We start from the raw sequence: 19,843 nt of genomic DNA, 5'->3' as shown, positions 1-19,843 counted from the left end.
GTCTCCCCAAAGACAGAGTCCCATGTTCTGTCCCCTGAGGACGATTCCTTTTCTTTGCCTTCTTCGTTCATTCATCCGTTTTGTCAGTCAGCAGCATTCTTGCCTCACACAGGCTCCTTGTGGGGTCCTGGGAGTACAGGGGTGGCACAGACACAGCCTTGCCATTGGGCTCAGCTCCATGTGGCCTCCAAGAGCACGGCAGAGGTGCTCTTGTTCTGTACCAGGTGGCACAGAAGACTTCCTAGGGGCAGTGTCACAGTCTTGGTGGGAGACGAGGATGAAGGGCATCTCAAGTAGAAGGAACAGCATGTGCAAAGGCTGCAAACTGTACCCCTGCTCCGACCCAGGTGTGGACTTCTTGCCTGAATCTGTGCAGGTGCACTCCAGAGTTGCTTGGGAGGCAAGAAGAGGCGGTAACACTCAGAAGGGGTGGGGCAGTGGGCAAGGACAGAGGTCTTGGGCTGTCCTTTGCCCACCCTCCCCAGTGACTGGTCCCCTAGGATCCTCTTCTTCCTAATGGGGCCTGGCAATCACCACCTTCTCCAACCACAGCCATTTAGGAAATGCCAATGATTAGCAATTGTTATCATGGTAATTAAAATTCCCTGGGAACGGCTTGGCTAATATCCATCGGTATCAGCAGTCAGGTTGGCTGTGAACTGAAATCCTAATGAAAACCTTGAAGCAGAGCACAAAGCAGTGCTATGGGGAGGATTTAATGCTGCTGGCCACTCCTGCGAGTGCCATGGCGGCAGTGTGGGTCTTTTCTTATTAAATGGCATTTTCAAGATTGGCTGTTGTGCTGGCCTTATCACAGCAAACCACACATGGGGAGCCGACTAGGGTTTTGCAGATCCCACAGCTTCACTAGAAAGTGAAGGTTTTCCAATCTGTGGAGGGCATTTCTTGCTACTGTTCTTGGAGAGGTGGCTGGGTGTTGGGCCATGCAGTGGGTGATAGGCCTGGATGCACAGAGCAGACATCATGCGATTAAAAGCTACAGTTGTGCATTTTGCAGGGTGGAGTGGGCAGCAAGGCGAGAGAAGGTCTGAGGATGGCCATGGATTGACATGAGGGGAAGAGGGGTGGCAGCTCAGAATTCAGCCCTGGGGTCCCTTATGCCTCACCTCAGCAGTCCTGCTCTCCCATGGGGAAGGCAGTTTCCAAAACACCATGTTTCATGCACTCCTACCCAGGAAGGCCCCTCCATATTGGCCCCACCTGTGTGCTCCAGTACCCCTACAGTGGGGTTTCAGGAACTGCAGCTCCTCAAGCTGGTCCAGGACCATGGGCCTTTCTGGTCTTCCAGTCTTGGTCCTTCTGCCTGGACCACAGTGCCAACGGGAGAGAAGGAGGTAGACCCCAGGCCTCATGACCATGGACTCAGGTAGAATGACTGACCTCCTGGGCCCCAGGGAGGTGCTGCAGGCCTGGCAACCCCATGGCATCATTGCCCTGCTGAGTATAAATATCAGAATGAATTATATGAACCTTATGGGAGGATTTATAGATAAAAAATTATCAAATACCAAAAAAACCATTGATTATCAGCATGTTCATGCAATTCAGCCTAATACTTTGGATCTTGGCCTCTTTATCCCATTTTCTGAAAGCACTTTACTGATTAGTATTTTTAAGCATGGGGGAGGGGTAGAGGTGGATTGTTGCAACGGAAGGTGAGGCTGAGGACATGGGGACTGCTGGCCGTGACATTCCAGGGGAGCCAGGGGCAGCCAGGGCTGCAGGGGCACATTGGTGCTTGAAGAGGAGCTGGGAGCGCACAGCCAGGGAGGTTCACTGCAGCTTGCTCTTCACTGGCAGGCCCTGCTAAGCACTTCTCCTTTATCCTTCTTTAATCTGAAACAATAAATCTATTTGATTAATTACAAGAATTTAGGTGAGAAACCCTCAGGCCACATCTCCAGAAAGGTGGCAACTATATAGATTGGGCACGTTCCAGCAAACTACCTATAACTCTACTTCAGCCACACAACCAGTGTTTGCTGAGCACCTATTGTATGTCAAGCCTGTGCTAGAAGTTTGAAGATACAGTGGTGAACACAGTGCCCTGGACCTGCCTCCCTGGAGGTAAAGCCAAGTGGTTTCTAAAAATGGAAGGACCAGGGCAGCCCAGGTGACTCAGCGGTTTAGCGCCACCTTCAGCCCAGGGCCTGATCCTAGAGACTTGGGATTGAGTCTCACATCGGGTTCCCTGCATGGAGCCTGCTGCACCCTCTGCCTGTTTCTCTGCCGCTCTTGCTCTCCCGCTCTCTCTCTCTCTCTCTCAGGAATAAATAATAAATAAAATCTTTAAAATAAATAAATAAATAAATGAAAGGACCAGCCAAATGGTAGACACGACCCAAGTGTCCATCAATGGATGAATAACTAAACAAAATGTGATGTATACCTGCAATGGAACACCATTCAACCTCAAAAAGGAAGAAAATTCTGACACAGGGTTGCAACACCTGAGGTTATTATGCTAAGTGAAAAAAGCCAGTCACAAAAAAGATCAATACCATACAATTCCATTCATATGAAGTATCTAGAGTAATCAAATCTAGAGTAATCAAATTCTGAGTCAGATTCTCAGAAAGTAGAATGGTGGCTGTCAGGGGCTGGGGGTGGTACAGAGGAATAGGGAATTGTTTAATGGGTGCAGAGTCTGTTTTACAAGAGGAAGTTCTAGAGACTGGGTGTACAACATGAATGTGTTTAACACTACTGAACTATATACCTAGAGATAGAGCTAAGATGGTAAATTTTATGTTATGGATATTTTCTGCAATTAAAACTTAATTTTAATTGAAAACAAAAAAGGAAAGAAAGGACTATGCACACACATAGACCAGAACTGTTGTCCCAGCTCGGCAGGAACTGCCCAGGAGCCCAAGATGAGGCCTTAGGGAGGATCAGTGATGTGTCTGGCCCTGTGGAACCCCCGAATGCAGCTCTATAGCATTTCTTGGTCTCTCCCACTGAAAGCCACATAACAGTGATGTAGTTTACATCTCATTGAGTCACCCTTGATGTTGTCCTGCCCACTCCCCTTCAAACAGCACATGTGACAGTGTGCCCCAGGGGTCACAGTGGGGTCCCCATCCTCCCTGCTATGGCACTTAACTCTGGTGGCCTTGGGTCCTGACAAGCACCTTCCCCACACCCAGCAGCCCATGGGAACTGCTCCTGAGCAGGGCCCCGAGGCCAGACCCTAGATCCCACCAGGAAGTGTAGTCTGGGCTTCCCACCTTGAAGACGCTTAGCACTTCACTGGATATTCAACTTTTCTTCCTGGAGGGTGGTCTGATGATATATGTCATCATCTAAATATACACATCTCTTGACCTGGCAGATCCGCCCCTTGGAGTGTTTTCTAAGGCCGAAACTGACACCTGTCTGATGTGTGTGCAAAGACGATTGTTGCAGCACTGTTAACAAGAGTGGTAATCTGGAAGCAACTTAAATATCTATGAGTGGAGGGCTGGTTTAATTAAGTTTAATAAATCCAAACAATGAAGCTATTAAATAATGGCAGTGGAGACCACCATTACTTATTAACACAAAACAGTTGCTGTGATACATAGTTAGGAGAGAGGCAAACACAGGTTGCATCTACATGATCCTTCAAAAAAATTGCATATATACCCCAGGTATACAGTTGGCTCTTGAGGGCTTGTTTCATTTGGTCCCTCTGAGGCCCAGTGCATGTTGGGGGGCAGGAGGCTGGTGCGCTCAGAGTGACAGGTGCTCAGACCTTTTCTCAGCACACGGAGGCCAAGTGAGCTCCTCACTGGCACCAGTGGCTTCATGGGCTTGGGCACATGTTCTCAGAAACCATGTGGCAGCTGTGCAAAGACAGGGTGGCCTTGGCAGTCACAGCAGCTCCCTCCTCTCTAGGCACCCAGTCTGCAGGACACTTAGAGTCCATGGTGATGTCTGCCCTGCTGAGGCTTTACTCACCACTCAGCCACACTTAGTGAGCATCTACTTTGCTTCTGTAAACACTGGGATGAGACTCTGGGGCCTCCAGTGTGGAATAGAGGCCAATAGAATGGTGGGCTGGCCTTGGGCGAGTTGCTTAAATTGTCAGAGCCTCGGTTTTCCCATCTGGAAAGTGGGGATAATAAGAGCTTCCTCAAAGAATTTCTCACTGGATGCCTCTGGGAATGGGGAGGAGACTTTAATTTTGCACTCTGTGAATTTTAGACCATGTATACACACTGTCAATTCAAATAAATACTTCCCATAGGAGGACCATGAGAGGACCGGAAAGGATTTTTTAAAGGGGACTCCATGAGCCATTCAACCCCTTCGAGCCAGAGACAGGGTTGGGACTCAGTGGCGCTGTGTCTGGCACTCTGGAGCATAAAGAGATGACTCATGATAGTTGAGTGATTCCGGTGCTGCACAGTTAGGTGCTGAGTCTACACAGACCAATTACTAGGGTTGAGCATCTGTAAGAAAACTTGTTGAGTAGATTCCAAGTGGGAAACACCACTTGGTGTTTTTTGGCTCTGATGGAGAACTCTTTGTATATTGGCACATTCAAGGCTCTGAGAAGTCCTGCAGTAATGCTTGGTTTAACCACCTAGTGCTTCCCAAGTGTACATGATCAAGAACCTTTTTGTGTGTGTGTGTGGGGGGGGTCCAGTCCATGTTAATATCTCACAGAATTAATGTACAGAGGAAGACTGAGGATTAGGAAAACTTGTCCTAGAGAGAAGCAGGGTACCCTCTGGCCTTCTGATTTTAAATTAACTCTTTTGAGGGATGCTTGAGTGACTCAGTTGGTAAAGCATCCAACTCTTGATTTCAGCTCAGGTCATGATCTCAAGGTTGTGAGACCAAGCCCCGTAGTAGGCTCCACACTGGGCGTGGAACCTGCTTAAGATTCTCTCTCTTATCTCCTTCTGCCCCTACCCCCTCTCTTTCCTTCCTTCCTTCCTTCCTGAATGAATGAATGAATGAATTCTGTATTTTGAGTAGGGAACATGGTCCACTAGTTGCTAAACTTCCATGTTTGTCAGATGAGAGGAAGAGGGTGATCATGATAATCATAAGCATCACATCTGTGAAATGGCTGCTCATGCCTGACACTGGGCCATGGGACCTTACATTCATTCAAGAGTTTGGTCCTTGGGCAGCCCCGGTGGTGCAGCGGTTTGGCACCGCCTGCAGCCTGGGGTGTGATCCTGGAGACCTGGGATTGAGTCCCACATCAGGCTCCCTGCATGGAGCCTGCTTCTCCCTTTGCCTATGTCTCTGCCTCTCTCTCTCTCTGTGTTTATGAATAAATAAATAAAATCTAAAAAAAAAAAAAAAAAAAGGAAAGATACAAAAAAAAAAAAAAAAAGAAAAAGAGTTTGGTCCTTGGGATGCCTGAGTGACTCGGTCAGTTGAGTGTCTGCATTCAGCTCAGGTCATGATCTTGGAGTCCTGAGATTGGGCCCCTCATCCCAGTTCCTGCTCAGTAGGAAGGCTGCTTCTCCCTCTGCCTCCTGTGATTTCTCTGGCTCTCACTCTCTCTCAAATAAAATAAAATCTTAAAAAAAAAAATCTCATGGCTGCTCTATGAGGCGGGCACTGTTCCTACATTCCACCTACTGATGATGAAACTAGGGATCCGGAAGGCCGATGTGTCCAAAACTCACAGCTGCCAGGTGACAGATCCAGGGCTCAGACCCAGGCTGTTTGCTCTAGCAAACCAAGGCTTGCTCTTCCCTGAGAAGGCCACATTCCTTCACACTCTCCTAATCTTACTAAATACCCTGAATATATTTACTTCAGTGGAAAAGAGATTATGGAGTACTTGGTGTTTCTTGAAGTAGGCATTAAGAGTTCAGGGGTCTTATCTCTGTGCTGCTCTGAATTCTAATCTGGGGTTCTCAGAGGTCTGCCCCCCGCCCCGTGCCTTCCCAGACATAGTCTCATCCCTGGGGAGCTCTCTGGGACAGCTTTGAGTACTGTGCTGTCACCCAGCCCTGGCTTGCTCTGCCCCGGAGCCTTGAGGGAAGGGGTGGCAAGAGGAATGCAAGTGGCATCTACTGAGTGTTAAGCACTTTCCAACAGGGGAGGAGGGCGGGTGTGCGTGGGAGCATGGCACAGGGAAGGCTGCTCTGCACCCCTTGCTCTAAGCAGATGTCACCCCTGCCAGGTCTGGAAGAGGTCAGGGGCCTGGTTCTACAAAGGGCTCCCCAAGTACATCCTGCCACTGAAGACGCCCGGCCGGGCTGATGACTCCCACTTCCGACCTTTGCCCATGGAGCCCACCGAGCCAAAGCCCAGAAGCATTGAGACTAGTCGCATCTACACATGGGCCCGAGGGAGAGGTAAGTCCCCTCTGGCCCCCTCTACTGGGAGAGCAACTGTCCGCTAGCCAGGCAGTGCCATGGGCACCAGGCCAACGTCTGCCATACCCTCCAGGTGGCTCGTACTGGTACTTCGTCCCTCCCTGTGCCCTTGTGTGGGCAGCGGGGCCTTAGCACAGTGACTGCTCGAAGCAGGAGGATCCACTGGAGGCCATTTCACAAACAAGCACTAATTTGGGGCTGGGGATGCTGTGAGCACTATGGATCTTTGCAGAAATGTGATTCCCTCAAGGATTTTTGCAGAGTATGAAAATGCATCTTTCCAAAGTTGGCCTGTACCATCTCTTCTTGGTGCTTGTCTTGCATCTCAGTAAGGGAAGACTCCTGGAGTCCCTGGTCCTAATGAGCAAAATGACTTCATGCCCAGGGCCCTTTTGGTATTCATGGAGGTTACGCTACTGTGATTGCATCCCGGGCAGCCGCCGTCAGAAGGGGAGCTCAGGCCCACCAGCGGGAGCGTTCCTGATGTGGTAGATGACCCTCCACAGCTTGCATGAGGCTTGCATGTTCATGATTTTAAATTTTAAAATTCTCATCTCACAACAGGCTCCAGAGGTGACCAGGGCAGGTATTTAAGTCCTGTTTTGTGGATGTGTAGCCTGAGGCCCCAAGAAGAGGAGGCACTTACTGAGCCCCTGTATGGCTGAGCTGAGACCAAAAGGCAGCGTCCTGTCCTCTGGGCCCTGGCTCCTTCTGTCCTAAAGGGTCCAAGTTTCAGCCCAAGACTTAGAGACTGAGGGTCCTTAATGAGAGAGAGCAGTCAGAGGGACAAGCGGCTTACCTGATGCTGGGCCAGGCAGGCAGACATGAAGGGCTCTTAGAGATTTCTGTCTTTGGATTATGAGTTGGCATCTATCTTTATCTCGTTTGGGCTTTTTTTCCTCTCTTGTTGCAAAAGTAAGGTGTGTTTATTATAAAGTGTTGAAGGTTGTCAAATGATACTATGTAGAAGGTAAAAATCTGCTATAGGGCAGCCCCTTCAGACAGGACTGGCATTAACAGCTGGGCCTCTGTTCTCCTGAAACCTCCTCAGCATCCCCCGGCTCTTTCTGCAAAGGACCCTCCTCCCTAATTCTGTCGGACTCCATTTGCACTTCTCATTCCCATAAGTTTGCCTCTCCTGCCATCACTGCCACGGCAAAGCCCTTGTAGGACCATGGGCAAGTGCGGGTGGGCCCTGGGCCGGCAGGCAGAGGAGCAAGCCCTGCTGGGACTGGCCCCCGGAGAGGAGCCCGAAATGGGGTTTGATGGGGAAGGGGCTCCCTCCTCTACTCAGTCCCATTTCCACCCTTGAGCTGGGGCTTTCTCCTGCCCCATCCCTGTCAGGGCACATCTTTGTCCCTCGGGCTCAGGGGGGACATTGCAGCTAGGGAAATAATGTGGCTTCAAGTGGGTTGGGGTGGGGGGCCCTGTCTGCTCAGACTCAGCGCAGAGCACGCATCCATGCACACACACATACACACACACCCCTGGGGAGGGCAGAGCCTCCATCTCCTCGGTCATGCAGGCACAGATGGCCTTTTAATAATGCGAGCGAGGAGGCCAGCGGCCCACATGCTTGCAGCCAGCACGGCTTATTAACTGAGTTTGCACTGTGGCCAGGCTAGGCTATGTGGAGGTCCCCCTGTGAACTTGAGCTCCTTCTGCAGATTGAGTCAGAGGCCTCCAGGCCCCCAGAGCATGAGGCAGCGCATCTTTCCTGCCAGGTCCAGGGCCCGGCAGCGTGTTGCAGCTCTGTGACCACCCGCCTTTTCCTGCCAAGCAGGAGGAGGTGGCCCAGATGGATGACCTATGTGTCTTGCCTGTGGGCAGCAGAAGGGTGAGGGCTGCTGGCCCCAGGCTGGTTGGGGAGGCCCAGGGAGCGTCTGCACACACCCAGAAATGGGACACACTGGGGGTGCATGGGGGTACCTGAACTCAAGGAAACCCACAGTCAAGAGGAGAGGAAGGAAGAATCAGAGCTGGCAGAGGAGACAAAGTAGGAGGCATTGCTGGGGAGGGGGGAGGAAAGCCAAGAGATTCTAAGCCACAGGAACCAGGGAACCAGAGCACCAGGCATTTGCAAGGAGGGGGCCACTAACAAGCCAACTGCTCCTGAACGGCTTCCACGCCTGATCCTGTGGTCCTCTGATTGACCTATGTGGAAGCCAGGATCTGTGCTCTCCTTTTTTTTTTTTTTTTTAAGATTTTATTGTATTTATTTATTTATTCATGAGAGACACACACAGAGAGAGAGAGGCAGAGACACAGGCAGAGGGAGAAGCAGGCCCCATGCAGGGAACCCGACGTGGGACTCAATCCCGGGTCTCCAGGATCAGGCCCTGGGCTAAAGGTGGCACTAAACTGCTGAGCCACCCGGGCTGCCCAGATCTGTGCTTTCCAATTGAGTTGGGGTCCCCTGGCCATCGCAGACATGGCCATGTACTCACAGAGGCATTCAGGTAGCTACTGGACACCTGTAGGAGACTAGAGGCCCTAGGCCAACTGGAACCATCCTTATAGCCTTCCCTATAGCTGGCCCTGGGCCTGGGGGTTAGGGGAGGGCAGCCCCATGCCAGCTCTTCTGTGGTTTTCTGGTGGTGTACGTGGCCTAGAGGTCAAGTCTGTGGCAGCCGCAAGGGAAATGTTGGCCTGGCCTGTCTGGGAAGTCTCCCAAGCTGGGGGGGCTGCTGCCTCAGCCCCAGTTCCTTTTCAAGCTGGTCTCTAGGCTGTCAGACTCCTGACAGCAGACAGCCCTCAGCTGGCAGCCTTGGGAGGCTGGCATGGGGGCATCCCTGGGCCTTCCCAGACCACTGACAGCTGGGGAGCCAATAAGCATTTTTCTGGCTCCAAGACTGGCTTCCCCTCCCCTGCCCCAACATGATGCCTGGGTGCCTGGCAGCTGGCTGGGGTCAAAGCTGTAGTTTGTGGTCCAGATTAGGGCCTGTCAGGTAAGTCCAGCCCAAACTGAGCTCAGGGCTGGGCAGAAATACAGTGATCCGCATCGGGGTGTGGACCCCCACCACCCTGGAAGCTGCCTATGAACAGGGCCCTGTCTGTCCTGAATAGGCCAATTTCTTACCACCTAGCATGGGAGAGGCATGGGACAGATGCTTCTTAGGTCAATGAGTGGATGAAGGAATGGATGAACCACCCACTCCCTGCTAAGATATTTGAAAAACTGTAGAAGGATTTTCCTTAGGGCCTGCAGGCTCCCCTGGACCAGAGTTCTGTTGGGCAGCCCCAAGAGACCCTTGAAGACTATTCAAACCACCCCACTCCCAGGCTCTGCCTCTGGGAACCCCAGGGTCATCATCCCTCTCCTGCCCCACAGTCCCTGCTTCCCAGGGAGAAAGCTGCTCCTGCGGGTGCCTGAGTGGCTCAGTGGATTTAGCATCTGCTCAGGTCATGATCTCAGGGTCCTGGGATCTAGCCCGACATCAGGTTCCCTGCTCAGTGGAGAGCCTGTTTCTCCCTCTCCCTCTGCCCCTCCCCACCCTTGCTGTGTGTTCTCTCTCTTTCTTCCTCTCTCAAATAAATTAAAAAAAAAAAAAAAAAGGCTGCTCCCTTCTTCCCCTGCCCCTGTTCTTCCCTTCCTCTCACTCTTTCATTCTCCCTCTCTCTCTCTCTCTCTGCCCTTGCACTCGTACACCTGTGACTTCCAGCTTCTTCCCCAGTCCACCCCACCCTGCTTTCTTTCTCGTGCCCTGTTACAAGAGGAAGAATAATCAACAGATATAAGCCATGAACTTTTCAGGCCATAGGTCAATCAGGTAATATATATTGATGTTTTTGAGGCAGGTTCCTTTTCTTTCTCCTTTAAATTTTTTGTACTAATTTTTTTAAAAGATTGATTGATTTTAGAGTGTGAGTAGGGGGGAGGGACAGAGGCAGAGGGAGGGAGAGAATCTCAAGCAGACTCCACACTGAGTGCAGAACCCAATGTGAGGCTCAATCCCACAACTCCAAGATCATGACTGGAGCTGAAATCAAAGAGCCGCTTAACAGACTGAGCCACCCAGGTGCTCCATGTTGATTTTTAATTACATAAGTATACATAATATATTTTAACAAGTTAAGCAATTCAAAAATGTATGAAAATTTAAAATCTCTTCTGCTTGCTGTCATCCCCAAGCCCCTTTGTCCCTATTCCTACAAACACTTTATGTAGGATTGGTTCTTTGTTTTATTGCTTTTAACAACAAAAATAGGCTCTTACCTATAACTCTGCATGTAACTTTTTTCACTTAAAAGAACATCATGAACATCCCTCCAGATTAATAGATATTTTACTTTATTCTTTTTCATGTTACCATGTATTATGATTTAATTATTCATATATTGATGGACATTTCAAATTGTTTCTGGCTTTTCACTGCTGCAGGCGATACTGAGAAGTCTTTTAAGTGTATATGATGCTTTTATTTCCATGGGGTGGGTTTCCAAAAATGGGATGTGTGTTTCAAATTTTCATACACATTTGAGGTGGCTGGGTGGCTTAGTTGGTTGAGTATCTGACTCTTGATTTCGGCTTAGGTCATGATCTCAGGGTTCTGAGCTCGAGCCCCATGGCAGGCTCCAAGTCAGCAGGGAGTCTGCTGGAGATTCTCTCTCTCCTGCCCCTCCCTCCTGCTTCTGTGTGTTCTCTCTCTCTCTCTCTCTCTCTCTAATAAATCTTGGTGCTTGCTTTGGTAGCACAGATACTAAAAATTACCTGTTTTAATCCATTCCTCATTTTTTATTAAGTGGTTTATTTTCTCATATTAATTTGTCAGTGCTGCTTTTGTGTTAGGAATGGTAAATGGCTAGCAATGCTTTCCTCCTTGACTTCCCATTTTGTTTGACCTTAGCCTTTACTCATAGTATTTGGCCATTCAAAACCTGTTCCTTTTCATTTTTGTGAAGTCAAGTGTGTCTTTTGTTGGTTTTGTGGTTTCTAGGTTTCCTGTCTTAACTCTAAATGTCTTCCTCTCCAAGATTAAAGAAGTATATGCTAAATTTAAAAAATTAATATAAGATTAAAAGGAAATTAAATAACATGATAAAATTACCAAAGAAGAAAAAATCTAACACCAAGTATTATATTCATTGGTAAAGAACTGAAGCCATGTTCTATTGAGATGCAAGTCCCCACCCCATTACCACCATCACTTGACAGTGTTTCATAGTCTTTAACTAATATAATAAGGCAAGGAAATAATCTGTTGCTGTTGAAAAAAGAAGAAATGATCTTATTTGCGGATGATGTGGTTGCATACTAAGATAACCCAAGAGAACCTACTAAATCAACCTAGTGGGTTTAATAAGACAATTTGGGAACTGACAGGATACAAAGTAAACCGGTAGTTTACACACCAAAAAAAAAAAAAAAAAAAACCAGTAGTTTTACTCTATGCTGACAATTTAGAAGGAGCAATGGGAAAATTCACTCATCTTTGCAACAAAAATGATGCCTAGAAGTGAAATTGAAAAGACAATTAGAAAAAAAAAAAGACAATTAGAGGTCTAACTTGAAGAAAATTATATAGAGTCTTATCAAAAGACCAAAAGTGAGACACAAACAGAGAGGCAAATATCTTGATTCCTTCAAATTAATAAGTGTAATAATTTCTGTCTGATTGCCAGTGGAGGTTTTAGGAAGCAATGGATTCAAAAGTTTCTTTTATCCACTAGATAAACAAAATGTGGCATAATCATGCAGTGGAATATTATTCAGCCTTAAAAAGGAATTGAACTACAGACATAGGCTACAATGTGCACACTCTATGCTAAGTGAAAGATGCCAGAGACAAAGGTCATACAATGCATTACTCCAATTCTACGAAATGTTCAGAACAGGCAAATCCGCGGAGGCAGAAAGTAGATTCCTGATTGCCAGGGCCAGGGAAGCAGGGGTCAGGGGAGCAATTGCTAATGGGTACAGAGAACATGTGACAAAGATGTTCTGGAACCTGGATAGTGCCAATGGTTGCACGACTCAACAAACATACTAAAAAACCATGTAATCATACACTTTCAAAGAATGAAGTTTATGGTATATGAGTTATATTTCAATTTAACAAAATGGTTTGCTTATTTTTTTTTAAGTGTGGCAAGGAGCTGCCTGACCAAATGATAAGGCTTACTATAAAGTGACTATAATCAATAGAAATAGTATAGTATGGCACCAGAATAAATAGAATATTTATTTATAGAATAAGTGAATAGAATAGAGAAGTAGAACAGAATAGAGAAGTAATAGACCTAAGGATGTATGGAAGCTGAACATAGGTAGTTTTTCAATTCAGTGAGAAAATAACAGGTTTATGTAACAACCAGAATTAGCATAATTAGATTTCCACCCCATTCCATGTGTATTCAGAAACACACTGCAGATAGATTAAAGATCTAAATTTTAAGGGTACCTGGGTAGCTCAGTTGGTTGAGCATCCGACTTTTGCTACCAGCTCAGGTTACAATCTCAGGGTCCTGAGATGGAGCCTGCCTAAGATTCTTTTTCCCTCTGCCCCTCCCTACCCCTACCTCTCTTTAAATAAAAAATAAAAAATAAAAATAAATAAAAATAAAAACCTAAATGTTTTTTAGGGCATCTGGGTGGCTCAGTGATTGAGCATCTATCTGCCTTTGGCTCAGGATGTGATCCAGGAGTCACCAGATCAAGTCCCAGGTCAGGCTCCCCGCAGGAGGCCTGCTTCTCCCTCTGCCTGTGTCTCTGCCTCTCTCTCTTTCTCTCTCTCTCTCTCTGGGTCTCTCATGAGCAAATAAAATCTTTAAAAAAAAAAAAAAAAAGAGACAGCTGAATTTATCTGACTGAAGTCATTATTCTCAGATAGGATTTTGTGCTTCTCTCTCTCCAGTGGCAAAGATCCTTAACATGATGGGGCTTCTTAGATTTCCACCCCATTCCTTGTGTATTCAGAAACACATGGAATGTGTTTCTCCACCTCTGACTAGAGGCAACATTACTCTGGATCTGCTCTGTGATTGGTCTGCCCCAACCTACCCAAGTGGGTCTGAGCTCCTGAAATTAGAGGCCTGAAGCCCTGAGTCTAGAGTCTATATACTGTTCACAGGGCTTCCTAGGATCTGTATACTTTTCTCAGATGGGAACCAGAGAGCTGAGTGACCCTGGCTTGGGAAGCTTTGCTGTGTTAGCCTCTCCCTGGGAGCCTAGGACTGGGCAGGTGGGAGGGGACCCCTTGTCTAAAACCTTCATCACTGCCCTGTGGCCTGGCCGGATTAGGGAGGCCCTTTCATTTTGCCTTCCACCCTAGACCCCATAAAGCCCTACCCACAGGGTACAAATACCCATTTCCTCCCACTCCATCTCCTCCAAGATGGATAAGAAACCATGGTAGGCCAAAAGGCCCCTGGCTGAGGCAAAAGCAGACCTCTAAAGCTCCCGTGGCCATGGAGCAAGTGCACTTTCCCATCTCCATGAGGCTGTATCCCTGTCCCTCTGCAGGGATGCCCTCCCCCGCCTCCCACCCTCTGGCAGCCCATGAGCAGAGCAGGGGCTTCCTGGATTTGAACAGATTTACACACCAGTTGACTTTCAAGGTCTGTTCCAGAAAAATACTTCCAGGTTTTGGATTTGTTCCAGTTGGATCGTTTTGAGAAAAATAGAGGGGTTTCATTATCGCTTCATTGGTTCACTACATTTTAAGCAATTTAAAAAAAATCCTCAGCTGCAGTTCTGTTTGCAGTCCAGAAAAGCAAGCTTTAGGGTTGCTTGGGCTGAGCGGTCTGGTTCAAGTCAGGCTACACATGTTTGCCTGGGCCAGCCTTCTGAAGAACCCGGCTGGCCCACCTACCCCATGCCACCACGTTCCTTGGGTGCTATGTTGGCACAGCTGGAGTTCTGTGGGTGCTCAGCCAGCCCATGGGGGCAGCTTCAGGATGGACGAGGAGGGGGAAGCTGTCCTAGAGGCTGCGGCCAAGAAGCCTCTGAATCCCAGCCTGTTCCCCCCAGCCCCCTGAATTTAACACTGACTAGGCTATTGCCCAAATCACCACGAACACTGGCTGTCCCCATTCAGACTTGGCAAGAGGATATTTGGTTGCCAGGAACAGAGACCACCGAGGCCAGCTCAAGTACAGGGATCAGTGCCAGGCACTAGGGGAGGTCTTCCAGAGCGGGGAAGGAGATAAGGCTTGCAAGCCCTGTGGTGGAGAGGAGTATGGCAGCGGCCACTTCTGCTTCTCAGGGAACTCTTAGATCAGCTCCATCTTCAGTCTCACATCTGCATATGCCCTTCCTCTGGCCTGCTCTCCTCAGAACCCCACATCTGCACTCAGGGAGGAGGTAATAGGCCCAACTCATTCCTACTCAGGCTGTCCTTTTTGCATATAGCTTGTGTCCTATCAGATATAATAGATGGCATGGCTAGTTAGGGCTACTTTCCCTCAAAGCAGGGCTGGGACAGCATAGGGGGGAATTCGTATATCTTGCTCAGTAGCTGCTGAGTCACAGAATTGGGTATCTTGTGTCTAATATGGTAGTGAGTTCCCTGTCTTTGGGAGCATTTGAGAAGAGACGGGCTATTATAGTGAGGATGCTATGCTTTAGATACTGAGAGAAATTCAATATGGATTTGTTACTGTGTGCCCAGAGTTAGCCCCCATACTGTGATCAGGGCTGGGGAGATGGGGATACAAGATAGAGAAATCCACATGGCTCCTGAAAGCTTGGGATCAGAGACCTCTGTCTCGGTAGTGCAGAGCTGCAGCCAACTGAGCTAATCAGCAGTTTGGTGGCAGCCGTTTTTCCATCAAACCCATATGCTGTTTCCTGACTTCTTAACGCAGCGTGCTATTTATACCAGTAGATCCATTCATTCTTAATGAGCCACGGTTGTAGATTGTAAAATGTTTTATTTTCATACAGGATTGCTCACTGCCCAGAGCCAGCTGTTGCTATGCCACCTTCCTTCTTTTTCTGTTCCTAAGAAATTAGCATTTTGGAAGCTACTCCGAGTGCTCAGCTGCCCTCTCCCACCCACGACTCAACACCCCCCCCCCCCCCCAATGTTTCCCCAGCAGACTCTGGACTTGCCATTTCTGTCACATTGGCCCAAAAATGGCATGTGAACTCCCCGCAGCCTTTGGAGCAGCTGGGAGGGTATGTTTGTGCAGGGGGGACAGGCTGGCTGAGGCTTGGAGAAAGAAGCAGAGGACATCAGAGCAGGAAGGCTTCCAGGTTGGGAGGTGGGATGCCATCTGTCCTCCAAGGGTTAGACATTTGCTGGTGTTAGCGGTTGCAAACTGGTGGAGCAGTGACTCGATCTGGCTCACTGCTTTTTTTTTTTTTTTTTTTTTTTTTTTTTTTTTTTTAATTTTTTTTTTTTTTTAATTTTTTATTTATTTATGATAGTCACAGAGAGAGAGAGAGAGGCAGAGACACAGGCAGAGGGAGAAGCAGGCTCCATGCACCGGGAGCCTGACGTGGGATTCGATCCCGGGTCTCCAGGATCGCGCCCTGGGCCAAAGGCAGGCGCCAAACCGCTGCGCCACCCAGGGATCCCCTGGCTCACTGCTTTACATTCACTGACAACTTTTTTAAACATGGAGAATTCTTACTAAAAAATTATGGAATTCTGGCTACTTTTTTGAAAATCAGAATGTCTGCCAATACTGCCCCCTCCTTGGACAAATTGAACAGGCTTAAGTAGCAGCTTCCCCCTCCACGCTGGGCTCGCAGTCTTGGGTCTACCGTAGTCCCCACCATTCTCTGGTGTCCCTTGGCACTCTGATCACCACCTTACACGGTTATTAAGAAGGAAGTGAAATAGTTCTTATTTCCACATCCCTACAAAAGGAGGGGCAAGGCGCACCTGGGTGGCTCAGCGGCTGAGCATTGCCTTCGGCTCAGGGCATGATCCTGGGGTCCTGGGATCAAGTCCCACATTGGGCTCCCCGCTGGGAGCCTGCTCTCCCTCTGCCTATGTTTCTGCCTCTCTCTCTCTCTGTGTCTCTCGTGAATAAATTAATTAAAATCTTTATTAAAAAAAAAAAAGAGGGACAATAGGAATTAGACCAGTGGGAGCATCTGTTGCAACAAAAGTGGACACACTTCTCTGTGGAAATCACTACTCATATCCAGAAATATCATAATAAGTATATCAAAATAAATATCATATCCAGCCCACGTCACCCACTGACCCTTTGACCAGTCAAGGACAGGCCTGATCATATCACATCTGTGCATTCCCACTCCTAGTCCTGATCCCAGGCTAGGGAAATGAGTTTTTGGAAGTCCTTCCTTCTCTCTGGACTCTGGTTGCCCCAAGAATAGGATGGAGACCAGGGAGCCAGGACAGAGTCTGTTCTCTTCCAGCTTTCATATCTTACAGTTCCAAATACAAGGGAAGGAAACTTTCTGGAGAAATTTCTGGCAGGTGGTGAGGTAGCTTGCAGATCGTACACTAAGGCTGCTCCTCTTGCAGAGATCAGCCTCCTTTCAGCACTGACCCTGCCCTCTGTGCATACACTTGGGCACGCTTACACACACACACACACACACACACACACACACACACACAGTCCCTAGTGTGTACTGCCAGTGGAGCCCCTCAGACCTCCGAGTACCTCGTGCCACCCCCACCACACCTGTGCACGGTGCTTGTGGTAAGTGCTCACTAAGTGTCTATCAACTGACTGAATCTTCCTTTCAAAGTTCTGTCCCCAGGATCATGTCACTCACTTAATCATGGCCTTCTCTGTCGTGTCCATTTTACTCCTTGCATGGCTTCTGGAGTCCTAGGGTGGTGGAAGTAACTGGTACTTTTTTATATATAAAGTTAATAGAAACCACTAAACACACCACACACACACACACACACACACACACACACACACACGAGCCAGGAGGTTTAGAGAGGAGGGCGGGAGAGGCTTCTGGCCATCTGAGAAGGCACTGTGGGTCCCTCACAGAACCCCCAGACACCCCCTGGCTCAGGTCTGCGTGGTGTAGGTCTGCTGTTTTGGTCCAGAAGGTAAATAAAGAAGAGTCAGAGACAGTGCTGTCTGGGGCTCCCACCAGCCATTTGGGGAACTGAATGTTATCCCTCTCCGTGAGCAGGAGAAGGTGATGGGGATGGTGCTAGGTTGCCCAAACCCCTGTGGACCACACCGGGGCAAACACCCATAGTCAGGCAGTTGGCAGTCTTCTCACGTGGCCACCATTTCTCCACCAGTAGATCCATTCTACTGAGGGCCCGGGTGCTGTTTGCCTGTAGGTCTGTGCAGGTGAAAGAGGCAGCCTCAGGCCTCAGTGCTGAGTAGCCAAATAAAATCAGCAACAACTGTAGCTGCCAAGGATTGCATGGTTGCTCACTGCAGCCTGTGCCAGGCTCTGTGCACTCCTTTTTTCATGGAATCCCCAGATAACTGGGGCGGGGCAGTGGGGGGAACTACTCTTGTCCCATTTCATAGTAAGGCATGGAGAGGTGATCTCAGTGTGGACAGAGGGATCCCCTCAGTGTTCAGGAAACTCTATCCTTTCCCTAAGTCCCAGGGAAGTAGAGGCTTGGCCATCTCTTATGTGGCTGTATTTTGAAAGAAAAACCCATGCATACTAATTTGTCTTGACCTTCAGAGCCCTTGGTGAAGCCAAACACGAGCCCAATGCCAGTGTTTGGGAATGGGAGGGCCACCCTCAGAACAGAAGCACCTCGGCTGCACTGCACTCCTGCCCCAGAAGCCCTCCTGCTTATCCTGGGCATCCTCACTGGCTTGGGGATTGATTCCCCAAGAGCAGAAGGCCATCGTTAGCCACACCACAGAGGTCGGGAGCATGGCTGTCCATTCTGATTTGTCCAAGCCAGTAATAACCTCAGTTGATTAGCCAATTCCAAGTGCAAGGCAAGGTCTTGGGCCTCTTTGTCCCCACTCCCACCCCATCTGAATGGACACAGGGAAGCAGGGCTTCCAGCCAGCCTCTGGCTTTGGTTCAGTAGATGTGCACAGAGCTCCTGTCACAGCCTCCAGGGGCCAGGCAGGGCTGGTCTCCAACCCTGTGCAGTGCACACCCTCTCCAGCTATTCACCTGTCTCACTGTGGGAACCTACAACCCCATCCTACCCACTCTAGATTTCTCAGCCTTCAGGGGCCTAGCTGAAGTGAATAAACCTGGGCCTGCCTGCCCTGTCTGACTCCAGTAAAGCCCAAGGAGATAGCCATGCCAACTTGGCTCCATTCCTCCGCAGCTGTCTCCTGGGGTCTTCTGTCCATCATAGGTGAAGGCTGGCCTGGCACACAGGCTGAGCTGATTCCCCACTGCTGACCTGGCAACCACAGCAAGGAGAAGAGAGTCTGGCCGAGCCCAGATCTCCATGCAGGACAGGAGGCCAGGCCTCTCCTGCCTCACTTGCCTCTGGGTCCACCCAGGGTTCAGGTAGATCCAGCAGCCCACCCTGACCCCTAGGCTCTGAGTCTCTGCTTAGGTGCAGGAGCCAGAAGGATGAACCCAGAGGCCAGGAAGCTAGACCCTTAAGGAATGGACTCTCTCTCTCTCCTCAGTGAGGCCTGAGGAGAGAGAGAGAGAGAGACCCAGAGACAGATGAGTGGAGATGACAAGAGACGAGACAGGAGAGAGAGAACCTGATTGAAAGCAGAAAGAGGAACCAAGAGAAAACCAGGAAGCCCCAGAACACAAAGACACACCAGACATACAAGGCAGAACGAGGGAAAGCAAAGGCAGAGAGGGGCTTTTAAAAACATCAGCCTTAAAAGAGGCACCAAGAGACCAACTAAAAGACAAAGGCCCAAAGACCCACAGAGGCAGAAGGAGACAGAGAGAGAGCTGTGGTCAAGGACAGAACCAAGGCACATTCTGCATCCCAGCAAAGGCAGGAAACATGCACTTCCCTGACTTCCCTTCTCCCTGAACACTCTCTGCCTCCCCTTGAGAGTATCAGATTCTCTCTGGAGGAAGCTGTTCTTGTCTTCTATCCACCCACCTCTCATTCTATCTGGAGCTCCTCCAGCAAAGCCAGGACTACAGGATTTCAGTGCTGGTGACCACATCACTATTGATTGATTCGTCTTCATTACCCAGTGCCTCCTGTCTGTCTGTGAGCCCAAAGGAGGTAGTTAATTAAAATCAATGGGGCACACACAAACAATCCCAGGAAACCCTCCATCCCCCAGCTATCAGTTCCCAGCCTGGTCTGTGTTATCCCTACTGGTGTCCTTGGTGGCAGCCCAGGAGGGAGACCAAGGCAGAGGGCCTCCCTTGGTGCCACAGGCTCACCCCACACTCTGAGGTGGTCCTGTGATACCTCCACCTCTTCCTTCACAGAGAAGGAAATGGCCTCCCCTGGCCTTGAGGCCACCTTTCTCCTTGTCTGGGCCCCGGAGGGAGTTTGCCAAACAAAGGAAGAACCTGTTCCTCTGGCTTGGCCTTGGATTTGAAAGAAGAGCAGGCTCTCTGTAAGCAGTGCATCATCCCTCCCACCTACCACCACCCGCCCAGGGCCCATCACCCCATGTCT

At 49.1% G+C, this 19,843-nt stretch overlaps 1 protein-coding gene across 1 annotated transcript in view; it reads left to right on the top strand.

The window, feature by feature from the left end:
- The window catches only part of RPH3AL (rabphilin 3A like (without C2 domains)), a 148,244-nt gene that overhangs the window by 116,113 nt on the left and 12,288 nt on the right, over positions 1 to 19,843 (top strand). Inside the window, 1 exon segment of the mRNA XM_041724990.1 lies at positions 6,158 to 6,332. Coding sequence (XP_041580924.1) covers positions 6,158 to 6,332 — 175 coding nt within the window.

This window comes from Vulpes lagopus, chromosome 12 (assembly GCF_018345385.1).
Source record: "Vulpes lagopus strain Blue_001 chromosome 12, ASM1834538v1, whole genome shotgun sequence".
Taxonomy (NCBI): domain Eukaryota; kingdom Metazoa; phylum Chordata; class Mammalia; order Carnivora; family Canidae; genus Vulpes; species Vulpes lagopus.
Note: the sequence above shows the minus strand (reverse complement) of the source record. Positions and strands in the feature narration are given on the sequence as shown.